This window comes from Pithys albifrons, chromosome 3 (assembly GCF_047495875.1).
Source record: "Pithys albifrons albifrons isolate INPA30051 chromosome 3, PitAlb_v1, whole genome shotgun sequence".
In the NCBI taxonomy this organism is placed as follows: domain Eukaryota; kingdom Metazoa; phylum Chordata; class Aves; order Passeriformes; family Thamnophilidae; genus Pithys; species Pithys albifrons.
The window spans coordinates 13,426,981-13,445,022 of NC_092460.1; the positions used below are offsets into that span (position 1 = coordinate 13,426,981).

Consider the following 18,042-nt stretch of genomic DNA (forward strand, 5'->3'; position numbering starts at 1 on the left):
CAGGGAGCACATCAAGTGTCACTGTCACCCCCAGTGTGGCTCTGAATCAGGTACCTGAACTCGTGTCTCAAGCTCGTGAATAAGCAACATTCACCACTCTGACATTTATTTATGGAATCTTTTTCCAACATCACAAAGGGGGAGTGAAAAACCACATTTGTTTCTGAAAAGCTGGCGAGTTCTGTGCAATGGACAGCAGATGCCCAACTGCCTGGACCAACAGCATTTATAAAAATAACCTTTTCCAAACCAGAAACTCATTTTCCACCAAGTGACTGTTTTCCCTTTTATAAAACAGGCATCAACCTTCTAATTCATGGCTTTTCATCAAACATTTCAGATGGTTAACAGCAAATACTTTTTTACTTTTTGAATAAACCATAAAAAACCTACTCAAGAGACTGAACTTTTTTGTTTTGAAGTTAGGACCTTGAATAGATGGATTAGGAGATGAATAAGGGACTACAAAGCTGCAACAATACAGACAAACATTAATTAACCTAATGTTTTCTAGTGTTTTATATGCAGCACTTATTTATCATATAGAGATGGGAGGATAAAGTACAACAATTTCAGTGTTTAAACAATTAAAAATGTTATTAAGGGAGCTGCATGGTGAGAATTAAATCTGAGCTGGTAGTGCAGCTCCATGGCACAAGCACAAATAAACCTCTGGGACCAGGTTCTCTATATTCTGAGTCTAAAAAAGACCTTGGAAGAGTTATCAAATTTGTTCTTTCACATCACTGTGAATTGTCACTTTTTACAGTTTAATTAAAGTTTAAATAGTTCTGGAGAATCCCTACTACAAATGTTATGGTGTTTCAATCCATTTCTCTTTCAGGTAAAGGCATTTTTTAGATCCTTATTTAAAATAAGCCTTAAAGACCATGCATTTTCCTGTCCTGACAGTTACTGCCCTCTTTCAAAGCTCTAAAATTCTTTACAACAGCTATTTTAGTACCTGAACTAAATCACATGGTGCTGTAACAGTGACAGGACCCCAGAAGGAACTATGGATAACACCAATTGCTCCTGAGTGGCTGAATCCTTCCATGCCCAGTCAGCAAGGTTGTAATTAATGACTTGTTTATGCACATGAAATGTGGTTGATTTACTTGGTTCTTACACCTTGTGCTGCTTCTAAACACCCCAGTTCTGTTTGTTGACACCACCCAGCAGTTATTTCTGGCATTAGCTCAAACTACCACCAGAGAGTCTCATCAAATATTTGAGACCCATTTTCGTCACAAAAATCTCCTTTGAATAAAGAGACTTTAGGTCACATGAAATAAAAAAGTAAAACCAAGCAATCAAAAATCCACAACAAACCCCCCCCCCACCTCTTTGCTGCCATTCTAACCCATCCTACCTGAAATCCTCCAGCACAAGTGGACACCTGAGTGACCTCACTTCTCACCAGTTGCACTAGACCTGCCCTTCTGCTCCCCTCACCAGCTGACAGGACCTCCCAAGGAAACTCAGCCCATCCTATGACGGCCAGTTTAAGCAAGATGTCCAACATGTGGACAGGTAACCCACCCTTGGTAAGCCAAGGGTGTCATGTAACCCATAAAGCATCACTGTGATACACTGCAGACAGAATCCTTTGCATCGTTTCATTCCAAGAGCTGAACTTTTCTGCACACAAAAATAATCTGTTTTGAGTTGAGTTTTTTACCATGTAGTTTCCAATCCATTCTTCCTGTCAAATGAAGTCCCAAATGAATCAGGTCCAACTTCTTGGCCACAGGTGGATGCAGCTTTAGTCACACCTTTCTCATGAATCCCAGATTCTGTTTCTAAGCCTCACCATCTGTCTGTGGGTTTGGAAGGTTCTGTGGCATTTCAGCCCTGTGACTGTGCTGAACCTTCCTGCTTCCCAGGTATGGGGAATAAACAGCAGCTGCTGTGCCCTGCTGAGTCCAACCTACTCACACTACTCCAGCACAGATCCAAGGCTCTTTTCTACCCACTCCAGTCCTCCAAAAGGAAGATAATGCAACAGTGTAAGTCTTACAAAACCAATTTGAACAGGTTCTTAAAATATTCATACTTAAGCTTGGCTTTCTTCTAGAGATTCACTCTGCTTAGTCACTGCAGTGTGGCACTGCCATTCCCACTGCTGACTGACCTTCAATGCACAAGGGAAAACTTCTACACAACTTGTCTTGGCCATCTCATAAAGGGAACACATTAGAGCTTTGAATTTTTAAATGTGTGCCTAAAGGATTTTATTAAATAAATACCAAATTACTGGACAAAATTAGAAAGCAATGTGTAAATAGTGTGCATTTAGTAAGTAAACTGGATCTCAGGTTGCAACAAAAACTTCCAGGCATCCTTGGAAAAGCAAACCAAAGGTTTGTGCTTACCATGAGTTAGTGCTTCATCCAGGAACAGTTTTAGCCTCCTGCTTCTGAGCCCAAACACTTTTGCTGTTTCATGGAGAAGACCTTTGTAGGTCAATCCATTCTGCCCAACGGGGTTTTCCATCAGGAGAGTTCCCACTGTTCCTTTCTGACATTCTGGACAAGACAAACAGCTGAGTCACTACTGGTGACCAATGGGATTATTTCACTTATCTTGGGAAACTGAAATTTAGGATTTCTTCTTGCATTTAATCTCTATTTCTTCACAGTACTGACACAATACCAGCCTAGTAAGAAAGTTGATGAATTATAGAATCAGAAGTGTAAGTGATTATTGACAGCTTGACCAACAGAAGAAAATTGTAGAATTCTTTACCAAGGTCAACAGGGTAACAGAGAGCCTGGAAAACTTGAAATATTTCAACAGGGCACAGAAGCCACTAAGGGCAGAGGCTCACAAAGCACCTCCTGATGATCAGATCCACAGTAAACCCCACATTTTTGGCCCCAGTAGGTTTCCAGTAGTGTCAGTGCAGAAAAGGCTCATAGCAGGGCAGAGATTAAGCAAGTTACTAATAACAGAGCTGCTCCAACGTGAGGGTTCAGAGTAGAAGCTCCAAGATTCGCAGCTGGGAAAGAGAATTACACACATACATATACTCCAGATCAGGTTAATAATACAATTCATGTGGCTTTTGAATAGCACTAAGAAACGTTTCACAGGCTGACTGCAATGACTTATAAAGGGTTGTCTCTTTATTCAGTTTTGTTCTGTTTTAGACTCAGCCTTTTGAAAGAAACTGCACAGGAGAGCTGATGGTCAGAAATTGGAAAACAATGCCCAAGGGCTCATGTTTAACTGCTGTTCTTATCTCAAACTGGCACTCCTTTTTCTCTTAGGAAAAGAGGGAGAAAAGCTAAATGTAAGCATTGTGTTTATCAGAAAGCAAATACTAAAAAGAAAAATTACCAAAATCACCATCTACCAATGAAAACCTATGTACTTCTCTTCATCAACAAACAATGATGGGCAGAGCTTCCACCCCAGAAAGCTCAGCCTGGAAATGAGGAGCTGAACACCCCACAAACCTTGTGGCTTTGCATTCATGAGCTGTAAGTTGATATACTGGCAGAGCAGGGCATCAGGAGAGGTGGTCTGGGCAGGGGCTGCCCCTGCTGTCACGTGCAGGGTCTTCCCACTCAGGCCGAGCAAGTCTGTCTTGTTTGGCAGTTCTGGAACAGAAAAGGATAGTCAGGGATCATCCCAGTTTGCTGAGCCCCAGGGCCCACCCCTCGAGCTGTTAGGGAGGCTTCCTCACTCCAAACTGGAGGAGCATCTCCCTGCTCACAATTCCCTCCCCAAGGAACAGCTTTCCTCTGTTTGGGAAAATGGAATTTGTGCAGAAGTATTTTGTTTTCAACCACAGTACTTGCTCTCCTGTGGAAATCAGCTCCTACATAACACCTCTTATGTATTTAACACAATTACTTATGCAATACAAATAGTTAAATAACTTCAAATAAGCAAGAAATCACTCACTCCTTTCTGTCTCATTAAATGAAGAGCTGTCACCTTTGCCTGCACCCTGACTGCCCCAGCTGAAGCAGCACTGGGAATGTGCTACTGTGCAACATCAGAGGTGACCTCAGCACTGTCTAAAACTACCTGAAGGGAAGTTCTGGCCAGGTGGGGGTTGGTCTCTTCTCCCAGGCACTCAGCAATAGGACAAGGGGGCACGATGGGCTCAAGCTCTGCCAGGGGAAATTGAAGTTGGAGAGCAGAAAAAAATTCTTTGCAGAGAGAGTGCTCAGGCATTGGAATGGGCTGCCCAGAGAGGGGGTGGATTCCCCATCCCTGGAGGTTTTTCAACTGAGATTGGCCGTGCCACTGAGTGCCATGATCTGGTAAAGGGACTGGAGTTGGACGAAGGGTTGGACTTGATGATCTCGGAGGTCTTTTCCAACCCAATCAATTCTATGATTCTATGATGAGGATATTTATTAATATTAAATCCTACATATTTGTATATATATTTATAAACTTTAAACAAAAAAGGCAAAACTTCATTGCTGCTTCTCCAGTTCAGTTTCCAAGAGTGCAGATGTCCCAGTGCCCATCACCAGTACCCCAACACTGCTCTGGCACAGCTCAGGTGCCAGGCATGTGCCCCAGCACCGGAGGGGGAGCTGCTTTTACTTCCAGGAAAGCAAGAAAACAACTAAATTTACAAGTGAAGACAATTACCAAGACCTCATCATATGGAAGAGGAGCCAGGGGTGGGTTTTTCCCAGCATAACCCTGAAGCAGTGCAGTTTATGGGTCATGGTAGGAGAGAGCAGCAGGGAGCAGGGTGCTGACAGAGTTGTCAACACCCAGCTGTGGGACCTCCCAGCCTGCCATTCCCCACCTGCTGGGATCCTGTGGATCCCTCTGGATCCATGCAGGGCAAGCAGGCACGAGCTGCAGGAACGAGGCTTTGCCTATTTAACACATTAGCATTTGGCATTACAGGACTTGCTGACATTTTCCCAGCAAAGAGCACACGCACAGTGCTGTACATGGAGTCTGTTCTTAGAACCCTTTAACAAGAGCAAGAAAAAGGAAACACGTGAATAATTTTTTCATATATAACAGTAGACTCTGAAAGCAACCAGGTCTTACAAGTGCTCATCAATATTAAAATCCCTTTCAAAGTCAGCTCTCCCTGCAGCTGGGATTTAAGTGGTAATGCTCTCCTAAGGTGCCTTACAGCCTCATGGCCTTTTAAAAATTAAAGACTAAGAAAATAAATCTTTGTGCACTATTGTTCAGAAAACAATGCCAAGAATAGATTAAAAAACTTAGCCAAGCTGAAAAACATAAAGTTGAAACAAGACATGGATCAAAAAGCCTGTAGGAGGATTGTTGCTCTCCCCATTCCTCTTCAAGCTCTACATGATTTTCAGATTCATGTCTTCCCATAAACATTGAAAAAAATTAGTATTTTTAGTAGGACTTTTTCAATATGGGCTAATTCCATGAAAGCAGAGTGCAAGTCTAAAAGCATTCCCAACAAATAGTTTAGGAAGTTTTCAGCAATCTAGAGAAAAAAGAAGGTCACAGACAACTGTTTTACCATCTGACTTAAGCCCAGGCTCTTCCCTCTGAATGATTTGGTTTTTTTTAATGTTAAAAGAGACAAATTCTATTCTCAATTTCTGAAGGTCAACACAAATCTCAGAGCCTTGCTCAGTGTGCAGTTCCTCAAAATACCTGGATACACTGCTGGGAAGGAAATGTTTATCCCATTATTTCAATGCTGCACTGAAATCCAGGGACAGGACATATTTGAGCCTCCCTTAATACAAGAACTGCCTGGTTCTGTGCCATTACCCAAACCCTAAGTAAATCTTCAATTACAATTAGAAAACAAGATAATAAATTACTGCAAGTAAAGTGCACAGCCCTAAAAACCACAGGAAGGGAAATATGGAGCCAGAAATACAGTTTTACTGGGTCACAATTCTATTAACACACATCAGAACAGTTCAGAAATGACTTGTGCAGAGTACATGACCTTCCTCTGCAATTCCTCTCAGCCAGAGCAGCTGATACCAAGCCCTGCCTCACCTAAGCAAGCCCTGCAATCACCAGGAGGCCTCACCTGACATCACCCACGCCAAGGCTGGGCAGACAAATCAAATGGACTGTACCCAAACAAACATCAGGAATTCCACTCCTATTCTTTGACCTCTTTAAAAGCTGTTTTCCTTGCTTTTCTTGGACATGCTTTCTACCCTGATTCTTCAGGGAACTGCACCTTCTGCCAATCAATACTTGTTTGAGATCTCTGACAAACTGCAACAAAGGTGAATTTCATGATCTGACCTTTCCAGGGGAATTTCCACATTGTTAGAAAGTGGGCAGGGAAAAAAAACCTGCTCTGCCCAGACCACTTGCAAAGAGTGGAAGTTTAAAACCAGCACACCAAGATGGGAAGGGGCCAAATGATCCCTACAGAGCAAAAGTGATGCAGGAAAGAAAGGAATAAAGCTTTTGTTACTACAGCAGAACAGAACTCCTGAGGAAGAGGGAAGCTTTCCTTTAGGAATTCCACATTAATGGATTTATGTTGCATATTTCTTGTCCCATTAGTGACCAAATAAGGAGTTAAAGTGCTTATAATCTTAATGGTGTGAAAGTTTCCCACCTTTTCTTGGCCTTTTGCAGGTCATCTCTCAGTACCTGTGATGGCAATGACCACTATTAGGACATACCCACCTCTGCAGGCACAGACCACACTGCTGGGAAGGATATTCCTACTAATTGGAAAAGGATTTCATATTTCCTCCTTTAAAACACAACTGAAACTCAAAGGTAGTACTGAGGGATTTCCTCTGAATCACCTGTAACTGAAAGCAAAGAGCAACCCCTTTGTATGACAGGACTATTCAGTTCAGCTGAGCACAACCTGAAGGAAGTTACCACAGTAAGGGAATGGGTGACATCAGATGTGGAAACCCCCAAAACATCCCTTTCCTTCTAGAAATACCTTAAGGATAAGTAAGGAAACTAAAGATAGGGATGGTAACAGTGACATTACAGACACCGTAAGCTGTTCCCCTATGGATGTTATTGGTGGACAAACTGGTGATGCTCAGCAGTCCCACAGACACTGCACAACAGCCAACCCAAGTACCTCCCCCTCAGATGTACCTGAGTAATATTGTTATGATAAAATACTCAGAAAAGGTTTTGCAGCCACCCAATAACCATTTTGGCAGTGTTTTTAATATTCAGTAGGTTTTGCTAAAAGGAAATACAGAAATCCTCAAGTTCCTCCAGGGTGAAAAAGCAACATTTTTTCCCCACAAATAGCAGTTCAGTTCTCACCCTGCCCACTGAAGCATTAGGGAAAGTAGAGAATGGAAAAGCTGATGGCACCTTGCCATCAATTCACAGCACAGCCTGATGGAAACCCTGAAATAAATCAGATTTTGTCCTGATGAGAATTTAAATGCAAGTAAGATAAGAGAGGAGATGAGCACCTTTTGGAAACGTTCTGATGTGACTATAAACACAGTCTCACAAGCTAAGTGCTATAAAATGGAATATTTCCTTACCCACTTTCTTGTCAATTTTATATGGATATAAATTATACAGTAAATAATTCTACAGTGAACAACTCCTAGATGCTGCTAGAAAGACTTTCAATTTTCCTTGTCATACTCCATTTACCTGTGTTTCCATTAAAGACTGTCAGTTTTGAATTTTTAAGACCAAAAATGCAGGAAACAGCATCGACAAGTCCAGGGAAGTTCAAGGTGTTATCTCCTTTTGGATTTTCCAGCAGCAACACACCACCTAAAATAAAAATTAAGAAATTAAAATGCAGTTTGGAAGCAACATCCAAGTTGCAAGGATTTTGTAGTGATGCTTTCTAATTACTTCCAGTGAGGTTCTAAACTGGCAACACTGCACCTTCCTGAAATTATTGCAGTAAGAAAAGGAAAGGGGAAAGAAACCAGGGAAATGGACTAAAGTGTACTTCAGATTTATAGTATAGAAGGTTTTTTTGTTTTATTAACAAAGCAGTCAAATTTGTACATCACTGAAATTTAACCCACTATTATATTAATTAAAAGCTGAAAGACTTTGTGCCCTCTGAGATGGTCACCAACTTTTACATCTGGATTCACTATTATTGAGGGAGCAGCTCTGTGACCATGTTAAACACTTGATACATAAACTGCCAAGACATGTAGGAAAAGGTTCCCTAAGTCCATTTAGTTTTCCTTTCCTTTAATTTATAATTCAACTTTATAATACTTTTACCAATATTACTGCTCTCATGTCTTCATTATTCAAGATGCAGCCATTATATTCTCTATTTTTATAATAGCATAGGTATTATATCAATAATCTATAACTAATATCCTATACATATTATTCTCTAGTATTATTTTCAGCTCTATACTTCTTATCTAAGGCTTTCAAAGCATGTCCTGCACATCAAGGCATCCCTACACTGACAGCAGGGTATCAGGAATTAGGGATCCTCCCAGTCCATGCTCTGAGTCCACACACAAAGACAGAGTGTGCACCCCCAGACAGACACTCACACACAAACCCCTCAGTGGAACAGACACATCTCCTGTGCACACCTGAGCATGTCCCTCAGGATGCACCAGGGACAACCACGGGTTTGCTTGGAATAAACTTCTGTCCAAGAATTATTTAGAGCTCTCACTGGAAAGGAGGTTGCACCATCTTTCAAATCTCATGGCTCCAGCACTCACCACACCATTTTCCAAACCATCTCTTACACCACCCCTGCCAAATCCAGCTGGGTCCATCCCCACCTTGGTGCATCCCTACCTTGCTCTGTGCCATTGACACAGACTTTGAGGTTGACGTAGGCACAGGCTGGACCAACAGGCTGACACACTCCCCCTCGCACAAGGGTGATTTCTAGCTCGGATCCCTTCAGCTGAACAGAGAGAAATATTATCATTATTTGGATATTGTTTTATTACACAAACAGAACGAAATATTTTCCTTAAATAAACAAAATGGCCCCTCCAGCCAGTCTGCAAATCAGATTTGAAGCTCTTGTCTTTCTGGTCCAGCATGACATTTACATTGACAAATACTTCATTCACAACTCAGCTAAGGATGTCTTTTGCAGGGAGTAAGTTTGAATAAAACCATGGCAAAAATGTTGTCAAATCTGTCAGAAGAAGCAATCAAAGAAAAGAAAGGAAATTGCTGCTCGTTTTCAACAGCAGATTTGAAGTGCACTGTCGCAAAGGACAACTTCAGCCATGCAGGGCAGGGAAGAAAGCACCTTAAATATTACTAACTTAAGTTAGCCTTAATCCAAATTTAGCCTTGAAGAACAGTTCTAATACAAAAGCATATTAACTAAAGAAATCAGAGCAACAATATTTTGGCTGTCTAAACAATGCCCTAATCCAACTGCAAATAACTGTGTATTAAGCTTACCCAAACAAACATTTATTTTGGTACCTGAGCAGTTTCATTTTCAAAAGCACTGCACATACAGAATCCAACTATTGTCCTTTTTAAACCCAACAGACTACTATGGAAATTTATTATCATGAAACAATATCTGTTATATGACACAATAAATACTGACACCATTTTTGTGTAATTGGAGCAGTTTGTTGGGTTAAAAGCAGGGAAGGTGAACTGTGCAGTCAGTGCTTTTCCTTCTTACCTGGGTTGTTTCCTGGATGAGAACTTCCTTTGAGGAAGGCACTGGGTAAGGCTTCAGGTCAGCCTTTATGGTGGCAAAAATGAAATCGGCGTGTTCCTTGATGACGGTGTCCAGGTACTGCCCCTCTGGCTGGCACCTGTAGTACACTGAGATCTCATCTGTGGGCACCAGATTCCTCTGCAGGACACACAAAGACACCATTACTGACAGCAAGTGCTCCTCACATACACAAACCAAGAGAAGAAAACTTAAGTTAAAGACAAAAAAAAGATATTGGAGATATTTACCAGGCATTTGTTAAGAGTTTCCACAAAAATTGAGAATAAAACAATCCTTCTGTCAAAAGGGTAAGAGCCCTGAAAGATGGGAGTGCCAGCAAGAGGCAGTATTTTTATATTCATTTAAGGAAAAATAAATTATGGCTTTAAGTCGCTACAAAACTAAATTTAAATCATCCAGTAACATATGACAGAGTTCTCAGGGCCATATTTCTTCCCAGCTTTATTTTGTATCAACATAAATCTACATAAGTTTTATTCTATATATATATAAATGTTAATTTATATAAATCTTCATAGGTAGGTGGATATATATAAAAATCTACGTAAGTGTATGTGTATAAAAATCTATACCAGTGTATATATACATATGAAATCTACATACATATATATATTTTTTATATATAATAGAGAAAAAGTAACCATTTTGGTACAGATTTGTAATTTTTCAGTCCTATGCTGAAGAAAGGTCCTTTCCAACTCAGCTTATTCTATGAATCTCTGACTTACACAGCCTTAACTGCACAGGCATCTTTTCCAAAAACCACGTCCCAAGTAAAACTTTCTCTCCACATCCTTTAGAGCTCTTGCAAGAGAATCCAGAGTTATACATGAGGAGTAAATGATGCATTGCTTCATGTTTAATTAAAAAGGCCAGTTTCTGTTCCATATTGCTCAAAGACTGCTGAAGAGGAAATTGAAATGTCTTGTCCCAAACCGTTCCTTCCTCACCTTTTTGCGAAGCTTCTGGATGCGATTAATCACCTCCCGGGCAACTCCTTCATCCACCATGGACTGGTCTGGGGTAACATCCAGCAGAACTAAAACCTGAGGAAATGCACAGAAGGATGAACTTGAAACAAGCTCCAAGTAATGTACCAGGAGCTTAGGATGCTTTCCCAGAGCTCCTCACTTACAAAATATGATGGTGAAGAGAGTACTCAACAGCTCTAGAATTCAAGAGATGGGCTCCTGCAATTTGTTGAACTACCTGAACTAACAATCCCACCCCAGCTTTCACTTCACCTCTTTCCTATTACTTTTAGGGGAATTCTTTCCTTAATCAAAACCAAAGAAATGACCAATGAAATACCTGAGCATCAGAATGTGCCTCAAACTGGGAGGATCCTTCTGTGATCTGATACATGAGACGGAGATCTTCCCCATGGAGTTCATGTCCTTCTACAACAATGGTGCCTGCACAATGGGCAGAGGAAGAGCATCTCTTAGCATCAGAGCAAAAAAAACATTTGAAACTCAAAAGCTTCAAACAAGTACCAGACTTCCAGCACATGCAATTCAGTACATCTGCAATACAGTCAAACAGCAGTTAAGCACTAGTGAGCAGCACTGAACTCCCCCACACTCCCATTTTTCACACGGGCACTTCTCCAGGCAGCAGAGCTCAGTCCAACACAGGCACTTCAGCAACTGTTGGTGTGGAACCATCTGAATGGAATAAAACTTAAAAATAACCTGTGTACTCCACCAAATCATGATTTCCATTTAAGCAGTTCGCTAAACAGATATAACTGCAAATTCACACCCACTTGTAACTCTGGAATTGAAGGAATGCGTTTACAATAAAAACTATTGCACAAATACTCAGTTCCAATCTGATTCACTCCCACAAAAAGCTTATCCTCTGCTTCATCCTGGCCTTACAGTAGCACTCAAAATCATAAAATAGTCTGAGCTGGAAGGGACCTACAACGATTAAGTCCAACTCCTGGCCCTGTCCAGGATACCCCAACAATCCCACCCCATCCTTGAGAATTTTGTCCAAACATTCCTGGAGCTCTGGCAGCCTTGGGGCTGTGCCCACTGCCCTGGGGAGCCTGGCCAGTGCCCACCACCCTCTGGGGGAAGAACCTTTTCCTGATATCCAACCTAAATCTCCCCAGATGGGAAGAGGAGGCTCAGAGGTGACCTCAGCGCTGTCTAGAACTGCCTGAAGGGAAGTTCTGGCCAGGTAGGGGTTGGTCTCTTCTCCCAGGCACTCAGCAATAGGACAAGGGGGCACAGGCTCAAGCTCTGCCAGGGGAAATTGAAGTCGGAGAGCAGAAAAAAATTCTTTGCAGAGAGAGTGCTCAGACATTGGAATGGGCTGCCCAGAGAGGGGGTGGATTCCCCATCCCTGGAGGTTTTTCAGCTGAGATTGGCCGTGGCACTGAGTGCCATGATCTGGTAAAGGGACTGGAGCTGGACCAAGGGTTGGACTTGATGATCTCTGAGGTCTTTTCCAACCAAATCCATTCTATGATTCCATGAAACAGTTTTAACAGGAGATCAGTTTAAGATCAGTGTACACAGCCATTTCTAATCTACTGTCAGCAAAATAATAGTGAAAATAATAAAATCAAATCTCCTCCTACTCCTTCAACAAAAGATTCAATAGGGACAATAAGAGGAAAGTGGGACTTGCTCCCCTAAGCCCACAGTAGGGTACATTGCCAGTGGTTTGCAGCACTACAGACCTGTCTCCTGGAACTCCTCCAGCTGCTCACTCTTCAGCTCTTTGATGGCAGCCATGACAGGTTTGAAGGCGCCCTTGAGGCGCTTGCCCAGCACCATGTGGTCTGGCTCTGCCCTCAGCCGCACCCCGTACCTCTCCTTGTCCGCTGACAGCGTCACCCGGCGCACGTTCAGCTCCTGCACAGGGGGACAGGAAAGGGAAGCCCAGGAACAGCTGCAGTGCGTTTAGCTGGGCCTCAAATTAGCAGGCTCAGAAAATCTATGTAGATTAGGAGAGACAGGTATCACCTGACTAAGTAACCAAAGAAATATTTCATACTAGGTGACGCAAACCTGAGATATGAATACAGGAGTGGGAGGTGTTCACTCAGTGCCATCATGGCTAAAGTAGAGGCAAGACACGCAGCTCCTGCCCTGCTGCTGCTGCCACTACCTGCATTTTGTATGAGTTTCAGGGAAGTAGAAACATTTTGTTGTTCTACTTTCTGTTTCTTGCTGGGTGTCTTTTGGGGTGCTTACAGATCTAGAGTGATAGAATCTGTTTTCAGTGGGAAGTAGAAGATTGTTGTTATATCTAACTTGTGTAAGTGTAAAGAAATAAATAAATATACAGTGGAGGAACTGGACGTCACGCACAGATCAATGTGAACAAGTGAATGCTGATTTATTATACAACACACACAGTTTATATAAGGTTAAAGCTACACATCATTGGCTAAGCTGAACCTCACACCATCAAGCCACAAACTTTAATTGCTTATAATCCATATATCCCAAGTCCAATGTTTATATTATCTCATCCTGGATGTTTTCAAGCACCTGTAGAGTACTGTGAGGAACTACAGTGTGAATTTCTAGGGAGTAACCTCCCCCCTACCACCCAGCAGCAGCTGAGCTCCTTGCTGCTTCTACCTGGCTTCAGTCTCACAGGATCCCACATAGATCAGAATTGCTCACTCTTCATTTTTCGGTAGCCAAGTAAGTGTGTGTTATATTGTAGCTTGCTTTTAATTTTCTCTTTTCTGTATAAATAAATATATATATATAGTAAGTTTAAATCTAGTTTGAGGGGGGTTTTCCCTTTTCTCAGCTGGGAAGGGGAAAGAAACTAACTCTGTATTGGGCACCTGCCATTTTTCCAGCTCAACCCAAGGCAACAGCCACCTCTGCCAGCCATGGCAAGGGCACACACAGGGTCACAGTGCCAGGGAAGGGGCAACCCTCGAGCTGTACATTTTGTGTGTGGTTCTATCTATGGACTAGTCACTGCCAACACTAGAAGAGCAAATAAACCCAACCAACACTGAACGTGTCCCTCAGCAGCACACCCTGACTGCACTCTCAAGGTAAAATTCCTCTATTATTAACAGACAACCAGCTCTCAATTCAAATCAGGCCCATATTCAACAGCCCCTTTGATTTCACCCTGACAACTGCCTGAAGAGCAAAGCCCATTACCTTTGTGTGAAGTGGCTTTGGGAACAGCCTGGCAGAACTCAAGACGGAAAATTCTGCTGAAACAGTCCTTTCAGTATGCACTGAGCCAGGAAACAATAACCAGCAATTTTATGGTTTAAATTGTACAAAACTGCCTCATTTTGTCTCCTTCCTCACCTGTTCACTCCAGGTCTTCAGTGCACAGAAAATCACCCTGCTCAGAAAAGCTTCTGTGTGTGCTGGAGCAGCGAAAACAGCTGATAAAAAACTTGACTGAACTTCAGGAGGAGCCTCAGACCAAGGATGGTGTTTTGCCACTACAGAAACTTATGAGTGCCCATTTTCCTAAATTACATGTGTAGTTTTTGCCCCCATGTCTGAGGGGAACATGGTGGTGCTGGGGGAGGTTTGATAGAACAACTGATTGAGAGGACCAGCATTGGTGCCAAGTGAGGAAAGATGAGGGCTAGAACCCTTTGGAGAGAGGAAAACTGAAGGGGGATATGACTGAAGTGGTAAAATGTAAGTTGAGAATGTAAAACTGCTATTCACCAAACCCCTCAAGTGAGGCAACATGCACAGGGAAGACGAGGAGACTGTTGTGAGTTGTTAACTCATAGAACTAATGCCACAAGAGGAGCAAAGCAGGAGTGTAACATCAGGTTCATAACAGAGTTAAGGCACATGGGAAGGTGGCAAAGGGAACAGGCAGGCACTTGGTAACTACAACAGGAGTCCACTGCAAGGGGTGGCAGGTGCTGGTGCTGCCCCTGCACTGGAGGACACGGCACACACAAGGCAGGATTTGGTCCAGACATCTCCAGTTTCACACAGTCTCAATCCATTCCTGCTGTAACAGACCAAGGACAGACCTCAAAGTTTCAACTACCAACATGAACTCTGCTCCAGGCACAAACCTGCACATCTCTGCAGCACATTTCATTGGAACTCAGCAGGTTGGGGCTGTCAGGCTGTCCAAGATGGGAAGCACTTAGTGTTTAATGCCCACTGGAAGGCTGTCAGAGCTCCCATCAACGTGCTCTGGAATCACCAGGTGCACTTGGCAAGCAAACTACTCCAAGGCATTTGGGAAGCACAAGTAAATGGGAGCATCAGCACAACAGGACTAGCAAGGAGCCAAACACTTAGATTGAGAAATAGTGCTTAAATACAACCTCTGAGCTGCAGCCTAATTCCCTAGGAAGTCCTACTCACATGAGGAGCCAAGAACACAACTGAATCTAATTTTATTTAGTACATCTTTTAGGAAATCTAATGAAAATTAGGCACTTGAGAAATTCAGCTTCAGTGGGGTGCTGCTGGAAACAAGCCCACGAGTGGTAAATTACAAACTCGTGGGGGAAAAGAAGTAATAATTCAAAAAATAGCACAAATTGAAAGATGACTTTGGGCCTGATTAGATAAATCACAGAGAAGCCAACTCCATCAGGACAAGTTTCCTATACTAATTAGATTAGGAAACCATTCTTCTGTACATGTTATCCATTTTAAAAAAATGGACAGGCAAGTCTGTATCTTAGGTCTATTTGTATCAGCTTCAGAGCTTTGACCTAAAACAGTTCTTGATTTTGTTTTCCTAATTACTCAAAAATAGGTCCTTGACACATCTTTCAAGTCTCATGAAGACAAACCAAGGCAACCAGCCCTTCCCATGACCAGCTGGAAGGCCTGGACATGGAAGGCCTGGACATACAAGGGCCCTTCCTTTCTGCCACGTGCCCCAGCCATGCCCAGTTCTCAGAGCAGAGACAGAGAAATGCCAGGGCTGAGCTTCAGCTGAGCTGGGCTCTCTGAGCAAGCAGCCTAAGCAGGAAAAGAAACACTGCTTATGTAATACTGTAAGAAATGAAACAGTGAAGGGCCCCAGACTGCCACAGCTCCTGTGTCAGTTCAGTCAGCCCAGTCACAGCCTCAGCCACACCACAGCACCACCAGTGACAGGACACACTGCCAGCCCTTGGGTTTGCTGCAGAAGCCCATCCTCTCTGTTTTATAACAACCTGCAAAGGGCTGGGGGTCAGAGGGAATACAAGGGTTGGATGTAAACAAGATTCTGACTGTGCACAGAGTCAAATTTACTCAGATAAAGCCTTTCCCTGGAAGCAGTTGGAAAGAGAAGCCCTGACCCAGGCTTGTAAATGGCTTCAAATAGTAATGAATAAAATGCAACTATGTCCAGTTGCGAAAAGCCTGCTGGATGTATTTCATTTTGTGAGCTTGGCTATTTTTGCGTGACAACTCTATAATCTGGCCAGTTCTAATATTAAAATCCATTTATTCAAACGACTTGCTATGTTCTGAAGATGAGAGAGCAGGGCTGCAGATCAAAGACTGCAGCTCTCTCTGCAAAAGTGGTGAATGAAAATTTTGAAGAATTGACAAGTGTATTTTTCCATTTCTTTTGTCAGCAACTGCATGAAATTAAACAGTGTAATTTTTCTTACCGATTACCTCTGGCATCTGCAAATTTACTAGAAAACACTTCTGGCAATCCCTAAAGGTTCTAAAGCTCTGAATACATAGGAGGTCGATGCACAAAGCTGCACACACAGCTCCAGCAGAGCTATCCCGGCCTGCCTGTAATCACTGCCCTCTTTAGGTCTGCACCATCCCAGTAAACAACTGGATTGATTGCCATGCAGGACAATAAAACACACACTAAGCTTCAGCATCAGCTTCTTCAAGTTTAAGACACATAATAAAGACAGGACAATAGACAGTACTTGGTGTTTGTGCTTCCATAAAGGCATCTGAGCTTGTTGCAAATCATCTCTCTAAGATACACCTTAACATTGTCTGCAGTAGCAAATAAATATAAATCAAAACATATTTATGTACAATCCAATTATGTAATCAATTACAAATTGTTGGGTTCCTTTGTTACCTTTTACTACCTGCAGAAGCTCACAACAAATTCTGTCAGCCACCTTTTTGGAAGTAATTTGAGGAACCAAGCTTTATCTTCCTTAAAATTGGATTCTGTAGAATCCACAAATCCAGCTTGCAGAGCAAAAAAAATAGGAGGGGCACTAACCTAAATTCCACAAAATCTGCTACTGAAAAGATCCAAATATTGAAATAATAACAGCAACAGCAATTCTAAAGCAAGCATCAAAACTGCCAAGTCTAACAGCAATAATCAATAGGCTAACATGACAGAAAAGTCTTAAAATCCCTCTTGCAAATTAATCAAGGTTTCTTTAATTCAAATTCCTCCAGTGCACCATTTTTAAGAATTTAAGTCCCACAGTAACTAAAAGCAGGAAGCACACACTGATGCAGAGGTCCTGTGCACTGAGCCTGACTCCCTCAGCAGGGCTAATTCCCCCAGCAGCATTTCTAGAGACTCTGAAGAGATGCACATCAGGCTTGGGGACAGAGGGCATTGCTGAAGTAATAAATAATTACAAGTTTAAGAGGTCCCCCTCTGCTTGAGTCGCCTCCTGAATTCCCTGACTGACAGGGTTGCCCTCACTAAGACAAGTGAGGGGAGTTGATCTTGCTTGGGAAGCTGCACATTTTTGTTCCCTTTGTCAAAGCAAAGCAGCTGATCTTGAGAACAACAATTTCAATAAAAATGTCCCAGCAGATTTTAAGCATGTGACTGGATCTGCTGTTCAGACACCTCTGGAGATACCTTGCTGAAAAGAAAAAAAGAATCCTTAACCTGCCAAGGAGAGGCACAGGACAAGGGCCAGACCATTTCATAGGAGAAAACCCTAAGATCCTGCACTGCCAGGGGTTGGTAGGCACAGAAAAAGAACTGCTAACTCACTGATCTCTGAAGATGGGCTTTGCTGCTTTAGAAAATGCAAAATGGTCAGATTGAAAGTTTCAGTGCTGTGGATGGAGCTGAAGGGAAGGAGCCACTCTGAATGCAGAGAATCCCTACATTTCCCACCCCATTGCTGGATGGGGACACACAGAGGCTGCACACTGATGAAGCACACTGGGGTTAAACCAAGACAAAGCATTAAGTTGTAACAGTTATCTGGTTTTATCCTATACATTGCAAGCACTTAAATTACAGAAAGAAGGAACTTTCAGAGTATAAAGAAAGCACAGTCTATGGCTCATCTTTCCAGGTGTGAGGTTAGTGTGGGAGGGAAGGAAGTCCATCATAAACTGTTCTGATGTACAATTACATTGCTGTTCAAAACTTCCTTCCAGTTTCTGCTCATTTCAACAGAGAGTGTGTCAAAAAAGAAGATTTGAGAGGTCAACACGTGAGAGGCTCAA

General features: G+C 42.4%; 1 protein-coding gene across 3 annotated transcripts in view; it reads right to left on the reverse strand.

Annotated features, from left to right (window-relative positions):
* Nucleotides 1-18,042, reverse strand: part of IARS1 (isoleucyl-tRNA synthetase 1) — a 100,212-nt gene that overhangs the window by 2,656 nt on the left and 79,514 nt on the right. For all 3 annotated transcript variants that reach the window (XM_071550515.1, XM_071550517.1, XM_071550516.1), the window contains exons 27-34: nt 12,348-12,522; nt 10,964-11,067; nt 10,603-10,698; nt 9,593-9,769; nt 8,731-8,842; nt 7,591-7,716; nt 3,462-3,605; nt 2,376-2,528 (exon numbers count right to left, since the gene is read on the reverse strand). In XM_071550515.1, coding sequence (XP_071406616.1) covers nt 2,376-2,528; nt 3,462-3,605; nt 7,591-7,716; nt 8,731-8,842; nt 9,593-9,769; nt 10,603-10,698; nt 10,964-11,067; nt 12,348-12,522 — 1,087 coding nt within the window. The remainder of the gene's footprint in view (nt 1-2,375; nt 2,529-3,461; nt 3,606-7,590; nt 7,717-8,730; nt 8,843-9,592; nt 9,770-10,602; nt 10,699-10,963; nt 11,068-12,347; nt 12,523-18,042) is intronic.